The 9,901-nt window shown below is 39.7% G+C and overlaps 1 protein-coding gene across 1 annotated transcript in view; it reads right to left on the reverse strand.

The window, feature by feature from the left end:
- Positions 1-613: 613 nt before the first annotated feature.
- The window catches only part of ELMOD1 (ELMO domain containing 1), a 38,618-nt gene continuing 29,330 nt past the window's right edge, over positions 614-9,901 (reverse strand). Inside the window, exon 10 of the mRNA XM_007945986.2 lies at positions 614-786. Within this exon, the coding sequence (XP_007944177.1) occupies positions 614-786 (173 nt within the window). The remainder of the gene's footprint in view (positions 787-9,901) is intronic.

Genomic DNA, 9,901 nt, shown 5'->3' on the forward strand with positions numbered 1-9,901 from the left:
AAGCAAGATACAATGTAATTCTGTGCATTTTCAAAGGCAAACAGCTTCTACCTAAATTTGTATGTTGTAAGCCTCATTACATATCTGTGGAGCGTGGTTATGTTTGCAGTAACAGTTTGGCTTATCATGTGTCTGTCAGTATTGTTTTAAAGTCTTATACTTTTTCGGAATGAGATCCAAGCCTGAACTTGGCTTGAAAAGCTAGCAGCGGTAGTCATGAAACATATCAATAAATTAAAGGGCTTTCACAGAACGAGATTCAGCTAAATTGCTTACCTACAAAATACAGCTAGAGAAATACAATTCTTTAATGCTGAATAATGAGGGGGAGGAAAAAACATCTAAAAAAATAGAAAACTCTCTCCATACCTCGGTGTCAAGGCAAGATGTAACACTGCATAATGCCACAGTATGAGGAGTCACGGGATGACAGATACTCCAGAAATAGTGGGATCTGGGGATCTGATAGTTATGACCATGAGATGAAAATACTGTATTGAAAGGCATGCATACAATCACTGTGTGCATTCAGTGTGTGAGCTGGGACCTAAGTAGAAGTCTAACACAACAATGAGGCAGTGTCCAGGGCATCCATTAAAACCATCATGGGCAACTACATGTTGATTAAACCTTCCGAGGCAGCAAAATGTGGGCACAGTGCCATGTCGGGGTTCTGCAGCTGTTTTACAATCCTCTTGCGGAACTTCTCCCGCACACGATTGAATTCCATTATGTCCATGGGGTCTTCTTCAATCCAAAACTTATGAAACTCGTGCATCAAATAGCCTGTTAGAGATAATACAGTGATAAGGACACAGGAGGGGGGAATAAAAGTCCTCATTCACATTCAAAATCATCCTGAATGTTCAAAGAGAAGTTAGACCAAACTATAGCAACCATGGAGCTCACAAGAGACCTGAATATAGCAAATAATACTATGGTTGGAGGTTATTCTTTAAAACCACTGCAGTGGAGGCTATAGATCTGCTAATTTTTGCCAAGTCCTGGAATTATTCTCATCTTCTACAGTGGGAAGACAAATCAATTCTGCCATCTCTTGGATGTGAATCACACTGGGAACATTTTCTCAAGGGCCAATAGTGAATACCTCATCCTTCCTCTCCTAATTGAATTAACACAATGGTCTGATCTTTCGAAATTACTCTGCTCAGCCCTTTCTTTCTCTTGATGTTTGATTTGACTAAAATTTTGAATTATTCTGACAAATCAAATAAATGCATTCTGACAATCTATTAAGAGACAATAAGAATTGTAATTCAACACAGACTGGTCATTCAACTACATGAAATTTTTAATAAGACTCCCTTGCTCTGAAACGTAATTTCAAATTCAAATACTGTTGTGTCTCCAAAATGTTATGTATGAATGATCTGGATTGCAAAGTTTTTTGGCATAAGTGTTAAGTATTTGATACAGGAGTCTCTTCCTTGTGTTTGCTCACCACTCTTTCCTTCCCTTCATCACATTTAGAAGTGTAATTTTTTGAAAAGAGAATATGTTTATATATAGTAAATTCATTGCAAACTTAAGTATCCTGTATATTAGAGAACAGATTCTTTCAGGAAATAATTCTAGTTTAGAAACACATACATACACACAAAGAGTACACGAATCTCTGTCTTAACGTTAGGGAGGGAAAAAAAAGAGTTGCTGTGGAGATGAGTCTGGCTCATGCTGAGCATGTCAGAGTAGAACTATGCTCCCGAGGGTTTTCAATGGTTGATTTTTCACAAGCAGATTCCGAGGAAAAGCCTCTGAGGTGAATCTGGGTGGACTCGAACCTCCATCCTTTCAGTTAGCAGTTGAGTCATTTGCACCACTGAGGGTCTCCTTAACATTAGAAGTCAGTGGAAGATAATAGTTTGGAGGAAGGATTCTGGAAAACTGGGTTTGAATCCTAGCTCTGCCATATCCACATCAATGGAAATCAGGGAGGAGTGAGCAGTGGTGATCACAGAGGCATGGGAAGAGAATTTTGGAACAAACGTGATCAACTTTAAGAGTGGAAAAAAAAATCAATACCATGTGTTTTTCTAGTAACTGGCTATGTATGTGGAGAAACTTAAACATAGTTCCATAAACACATTTTAAAATAATCTTTATTCATATTTCACTATAACACAAAATTAGAAGTGACCTTCCCCAACACACTGTCAGATGTTGGTCCCCTTCCACACATTCGTTCCTCTCTGATCATGAGTCTCATTGCACAGATGCTTGTACACTGTTAAGGACATGGCCTCTCTACAAATGTATGAAGAAGGAAAGCAAGGAGAGAGATTTTATTATATGTTTCTTTTGGATTGATGTTCCATTTCTCTTAGGACTGGATTTGTTTTTGGGTCCTCCACACACATTAACTGAAATGACTGCTTTTAATATCTCTAATGGGGATACATATCAATCTTCACCTAATTGGCCTCTGGGCTACACATGCCAGCGCCCACTACTACTGTCCTGGGAACAGGGTCACATCAGAGAAACCCCAAATCAGAGGTATCAGGGATCCCTGGAGCCACGCCATCTATCTCTGCTCTCTTGGTGTCTGGCTTCCTCAAGGCAGCATTCTGGTTTGAACTTCTCCGGTGACAACACTGACATTAAACCTGTTCCATGGTTGATGAACTCCAATTATTAAAATATTCTTTCTCACACTGGGCCAAAATCTGTTGCCCTGTATTTTATGAACAAATCCAATCCCTTTCCAACTCATGTATTTGAAGTGTGCTTTATGCTTTCAGCTAGTCTGTTTCCTGGGTTGTTGTTGTTATGTGCAATCGAGTCAGACTTGACTCATAATGACCCCTCCTTGGGTTTCCGAGGTGGTATCACTATGGAAGTACATTGCCCAACCTTCCTTCCTTCTGAGGAGTGGCTGGTGGGTTTGAATCGCCAGCCTTCTGGTTAGCACTCAAGTGCCTTAGGCACTGTGCTACCAGAGCTCCTGTTTCCCAGGTTAAGCATCCTCATTTCTCCTATTTCTCTCATGCCATAATATGCAGTTTCTTTACCACTGTGGTTGTTTCAGTGAACACCAGCTGAATCTGATGTCATCTCAGTGTCTCATAAACCAAAAGAATCCAGTCCTCTGTCCATGCCAGTGACTGGGCAAACTCCTAACATATCCCACGAATGACATGGGCACTTGTTAAAAATGCAAGTCTTCCTAGATTCAACCAGACATTGCAATTCAGAAAAATGAACCTCATGTCACTGAAGTTTGAGCACCATTGGTTCAGAAGGTGTCCTCTTTTACATACCCTCGGTTTTCTTTTAACTATTATTATTTTTATGGCTTTCAGGTAAAATCTATGATAATTTGTAATATTTTCCCCTCAGGAGCTCTGGTAGCATAGTGGCTAAGACACTTGCCTGCTAACCAGACGGCTGGTGGTTCAAACCCACCAGCCACTCCTCGGAAGGAAGGTTGGGCAATCCTACTTCCGTAGTGATACTGCCTCGGAAACCCAAGGAGGGGTCGCTATGAGTCGGGTTTGACTCGATGGCACATAACAACAACAACAACAACAACATATAAAATACACACATAATTTTTTGGACTTGACCTGTAAACTCAAATAAACAAACCTGAGCTACTTTGCATGTAGAGCTAGTTTCCCTACATTATGAATTAAAAATCATCCAATGTACTTCTCTATAATATCTCATTAGTAATGAGTTCTTTGCTCCTAATGACAATGATGAACAGGCACTGTGAAAAATCATCACTTAAGAATTCTCTTTTCAGCAATGCACATAAAAATGTTCAATTTTCCACAATGTACAGGTAGACTGGCAACCCACTCCACAGAGATACCGCCTCTGAAACCCAAGGAGAGATAGTTATGAGTCAGAACTGACTCGATGAAAGTGAGTTTTTTTGTTTTTTTTTTCTGACTCTGAAGGTGATCTGGTATAGTACAGAGTTATAGAAGACTGTAGATCCAATGGGATTTCCTCATTTTTCTAATTTACATACAATTACTGAAAAACAATTTGAAATGTTTTAAAAATGGGCTAGGGTAAGATTAGAGGTGGAGGTGGTTTGTCAGCTGATACTATTCTCAGGATCTTTTCTCTTAAGCATTAAAAGCAAGCTATAACACTTGCAGACTGATTTCCTGGAACTGACTCTTTCTCTACTCCATCAGGAAAATGGTTAAAGACTGTGTAACATGATCTTAGCGAAAATGCAGAAATAGTGGCATGGCTTCCAAGGTCTATATTATAATCATAAAACTTTACTCATTTATATAATATTATAGAATATCCAAATACTCAGTTGGTCAATTGAATTTCCAACAAATATGTAACAGGCACTGTATTAGGCACTGAAGATACAAGAAGCAGCAGAGATCTTGGGATCTCCAATTCTCGGTCTCTTGGAAAGAGGGATACAGGTAGATGACTCCAGCATAACATGGTAACTAAGGAAGCTAACAAAGTGGTGTAGGAAAGATGGAGAGGAAAAAGAGGCCAGTTTGTTGCTCAGTCTCTCACTGAATTCTTGCACAGCTTTGTGGGGTTGGCAATGCAGATATTATATCTCCATTTTACAAGTGAGAACACTGGACTTAGAGAAGATATTTAAATGGTACACAATTACATAATGACAACTGGATGCTGGTTTCCAGAACCTGAAACCAGCTGTTTTCCACTATTGCATTAGGCTGCCTTTTCCAGTATATTCTGTTCCTCTTATTCCTATTGAATATGGCCTTATTTTGAAGGTCAAAGAAAAGATAACTCCTTTCTTCTTCTGGCCATTGTATTTTATTTCTGCTCAATGCACCTAACCTCACTCCATTTTAGTGGAGCTGTATGTTCAGTGGAGCTTTAGATGAAATGCAATTTTTGTAACATACCGCCTTGGCAGTGCAGCATCCATGGAATAACACTATAAAGTCAGAATGATAGAGGTATTATATTCTTTCATTCTTTCACCTAGATGAAATACTTGTTTTGAATACTAAGTTGGCTTTCCAACTCCAGCCTGCAGCTATTTGTTATTGCTTGAATATGTCTTGGTTTTGCTTCACTGCATTCAGTTAGTAGAGAGCAGAGACATATGCAAGGACACAGGTAATTGCAAGAGTATTACAGAGGAGATGTGCAAATTGATCATGTCCAATGGAGAAACAATTCAGGGCACAGTCTGCCCCTTCTAGAAAGGTCTGAGTCTCTCTGCCTACACTCTAATCTACAGGGGATTGTGCTGTTTCCAGAACTTGGTGGGGTCTTGGGAAATAAGTAATCCTGTTGCATTCTTGATCATTTGGGCTAGGATCTCTTGAAAACATAGCAATTTAGTCAAGGATATATTTTTCCCCCCACAAAGGATACTATCTGATATTTTATCCTGTCATTCATCCATCTACCCATCCATCCAATAGTTACTGGGTGCCTCCTCTGTACAAGGCTCTGGGCTGCAGATACAACCATAAACAAAATAAACACTATTTCCCTTAAATGTCAATTCCTTATGATTCTAACTTTGATTCCTGGGAGAGCTCATCTATTGTGTGGCTCTCTGGTTTTTGTGTGCTTCACACTCATGCTGATAACTCTCCAATTTACAGCTTAAACCCTTCTAACTCTTCAGAGCTCCTGAGTCTTACATGATACTGCCCACTATGCTGTTCCACATGGACTTCCTAAAAGGGACTCACTTTAAATATGCTTAAAATTAAGTTCATTCTATTTTCCTTCAAAACTGTTCCCCTTAAAGTTTGAATATAGGATAGGGTAAGTACAAGGGGCTAGGGAAACATAGCAGGGGGTCTTATTTATCTATATATTTATGTTCTTTAACATGGTACAAAGTTCCTCCAGATCTGCACCCCCCACCTTACATTTCCTGTCTCATCTCAAGCCACCCTCCTTCTCAAACTCTATGCTGTATTTCTTGATTCCACCATACTCTCTTGCCTTGTGGCCTGTGCCTGTGTCATTCTCTCTGGCTGGACACTAAGACACCACTGCATTATTTTCTGTCACTCATCTTTTAGGTCTAAGCTAAAGTGGCCCATGCTCTGGGAGGCTTTCCCTGACTTTCAGACTAATGACTAAGGCCATTTCACTTTTTTAAAATAGTATTTTCTTCTATCAGTTCCCAAGAGAACCATCAAAAGCCTTTTCTGACTTAGACTTGGAAGTCACATAGCATCAATTCTCCCATACTCTACTGGTCAACCAGTCACTAAGGTTAGGCCAGATTCAAGGAGTAATGGGTGAAGGAGGGCACATAAAACTGACTTCTACATGGGAAGAGTGTCAAAGAACTTGTAGATATGTTTTCAAACCACCACACTCAGATATCTATCTGAGTTGTCTGTGAAGAGTTTTGGCTAAATAAAAAAGCCAACTGGACTAAAGGCTGACTGGATGCTCTGAGCATATACGTAGGGCTTGTTGATTATGAACATAACTATGGAGTTATATGGCTTGGCTGTCTCATTCAGGAGACCCAGAGATTAATATCTCCAGGTCTTTTGTCTTGGGCTGCTCAGATTCCTCAGAGAAGACCCTTTCAATCTTTCTTGACTGGTTGCCAAAGTTCTAGGAAATGAGTAGAAGAAGCTGCTTAGGCTTCTCAACATTCATCATAACAACTTTCAGTATGGTTTGTTATCAATAATGCCATCAACTGCACCTTTTATTTTGCTCTCTCCATAGAATAATCCACCAACCTTCTTTTGGCACTAGGAAAAGGGCAGGGGCAGTCACTTGGGAGGGGATTTGGGCCCCTAAGATCTTCTTGACACACTTTCAAGCCATTGAGCTGTTTCTGATCTACCTTCACTTCACCTCCATTTCCAGAAACACCTGATGCTGCCAATTGAGGAACCTTTTGGAAATTCTTTAAATAAATCAGGTTGCTTCTCACCCTTCCAGAAATATCTGCTTGGGAATCTCTATTCTCAGGACTACTAAATCAGTTACCATTTGATCTGTTTTCTGGCTTCCCAAATGAAGTTGCCATTTTTCCTCCTTTCCATTTTTTCCTATTCTGTGGGTTTATGTTTTTGTTTAAAAAAAAAAAAAAAAAACAACCCTTTACATTAACTGTAGCAGAGTTTCTGAAGGGAACTGAGAATAAAACATTAATTAATTTTTCCATCTTTAATCAGAAGTACTAATTAAGACAAAATTCTAGATAACATAAAACCAAACCAGTTGCCACTGAGTCAATTCTGATTCATAGCAACCCTACAGGACAGAGTAGAACTGCCCTATAGGTTGTAAATCTTTATGGACGCAGACTCCCACATCTTTCTCCCACAGAGCGGCTGGTGGTTTCTAACCCTGACCTTTTGCTTAGCAGCAAGTGCTTAAACTGCTGGGCCATCAGGGCTCCTCTAGATAATATAATCACTATTTATTTAGGAGTTCAGATAAAATAAATTGCTTTTAATTCATGAGTCTGTCACATTTTACAAATGAGTTGAGGAATATCACTCCCTAAGGCATTTGACTGATAATCAGAAGGCTGGCAGTTCAAACCCACCAGCTACTCTTAGGAAGGAAGACTGGGCAATCTACTTCTGTAGAGATACTCCCTTGGAAATACAAGGAGGGGTCGCGATGAGTCAGATCTGACTCAATGGCAGTGTGTTTGATTTTTTTGCATTTTTGGTGGTGAGTTTAGGGGTCCAACAACTATGTCTTAGCCTCATCTAGAAAGAATAGCAGACCTAACAGCAAATTAACAGTGGGAAAAATCTGGAAGGAACATAAAGAAGAAAAACCTTGGAATTTTCTTGCTAAGAAAGCCTAGATCCATGCAGTAAATATGGTTTAAACTATATTTCTTCTTTAAATTGCCTAGGTTGTTTGACTAGCAAGTCAACTACCTGTCTATGTTCTTTCAATTCAATTTGCATCAGTTTATAATAACATACAGCTGGATTTAGGATTCTGCCACTAAGAATGGAGAATAGTACCCAGGGTTCTGCCATATAGTCTCAGTATTTGTTTTGTGAAATGTCAATACAACTGCCACCCCAAAAGAATACCTTTATTTTTCTTTTTAGAATATTTAAAAAACCTTCTTATTGTGAGTTAGGTGAAAGTTTACAGAGAAAATCAGTTTCCATTCAACAATTCATACACATTTTGTTTCATGTCATGGATTGCAATCCCTTCTCTGAAACATCACTTACCCACTTCCTTGCTGTGTTTCTCATTTCTATTTCTCCTTCTCCTAACTCTTCTGCCTTCTGAATTTTGTCTTTCAGCAAATTCTGTCCTTTTGATCTCAAATCGTTGATTATTTTAAGATGTTCACACCTTCCTAGTGTTATTGTTCACCTTGTAGACCTGTCTATTGTTTGTCTGAAAACTGAGCCATGGGACTGAGTTCTGTTACAGGTCCAAAAGGTGAGTAAAGATCATAGTGTCAGGTGTTCCACCAGTCTCTATCCAACCAGGAAGCCTGATCTTTCTCCATAATTTTGAGTTTTGTTTCACATTTTTCTCCCATTCTTTCCAGGGCCTTCTAATGTGATACTTTTCAGACAGTCGGTAGTGGGAGCCAGGTACCATCTAGTTCTTCTGGTCTCGGTGGTGAAGAGTGGGGTTCACGTGGTCAATTAGTCCTTTGGAATAATTGTTTCCACATGTATTTCATTATATTTGAGTACCTTTATTCTTCTTTGCTCCAGACAGGGAAAGACCCATAGTTGCACCTTAGATGGATGCTCACAAGCTTTTATGACCCCAGTTGAAATATAGTAAAGTAGAATGTAGAACATTTTCTTTGTATACTATGTTGTGTTAATTGACCTCGATGTCCCCCAAGACTATGGCCCTGAGTTTCCAGGCCCAGTGACTCATTCCCTAAGAGATTTTGGTTATGACTAAGAAGTTTTCATAACTTTGCCACTGTATGCTCTTCTATATTAACAGGTACATGTGCAGCATATGTAAATACATACATAGTCAAACTACATACATTTGAGGACTTCTGGTAAGATGGAGGAATTGGCAGACAAATGACACAGACCCTCTTCAACAAAGAAAATCAATTGACATAGATACGGAAGATAATCCTAGAGTCCTGAGCTTTGAAAGGAACTATACAGAAGAGGATTAGGTACCAACTAGTGGAAAAACCTGAACAACAACAACAAAAAAATGAGTACAGAGATGGTTGGAGCTGCAGACTGTCAGCTACTCTGATGGGACCAACAGCCTGAATATTTCCAAGAGGTGTTGGGACCTGAGAATTGACCTAAAGATCAGCCCTGGTCACCAAGGACTGCAGGGACAACTGCGCTGGTGGCCTATGACTGACTAGGAAGGGAAACAGCAAGGAGGGAGACAACCTGAGCTGTTGACTTTCTGCTGTCCAGAGGGTGCAGCCATTTTGATTGTTTACATGTGGTGGCCATTTTGGATATTTATCTACTTCCATAGTGATACTGCCTCGGAAACCCAAGGAGGGGTCACTATGAGTCGGGTCCGACTCGACAGCACATAACAACAACAACAAAAATGACTGAGGGCACAGCAATTTTGAATGTTTACAAGTGGCAACCATTTTGGATTTTAAAGTGATAGGATTCTCATTCAGATTCCAGGGACCTAAAAATAGGCTCTGTTTGCCAAGGTCAGCAGGGACATAGAAGAGGGTGACAATAGGAAAGGAGACAGGTGGTGAGTGTATAAGTGCTATCAACTAGTGAATAGAGGAGCACAGCACAATACCCTGCTTGCATAGATAACATACAAACAAAACAAAGAAAATGAAAATCATGGGCAAGTCACTCCAACATACAATCACCAATTAAATATAAACACAAAAATGTCACAATCCTCAGAAACAACAGAGCATCACAGTCCACACAAAGAAGCAAGATAAAGCAGGAGAAGCAAGGGA

Source organism: Orycteropus afer, unplaced genomic scaffold (genome assembly GCF_000298275.1).
Source record: "Orycteropus afer afer isolate SDZICR_OR568_19922 unplaced genomic scaffold, OryAfe1.0 scaffold00147, whole genome shotgun sequence".
NCBI lineage: Eukaryota > Metazoa > Chordata > Mammalia > Tubulidentata > Orycteropodidae > Orycteropus > Orycteropus afer.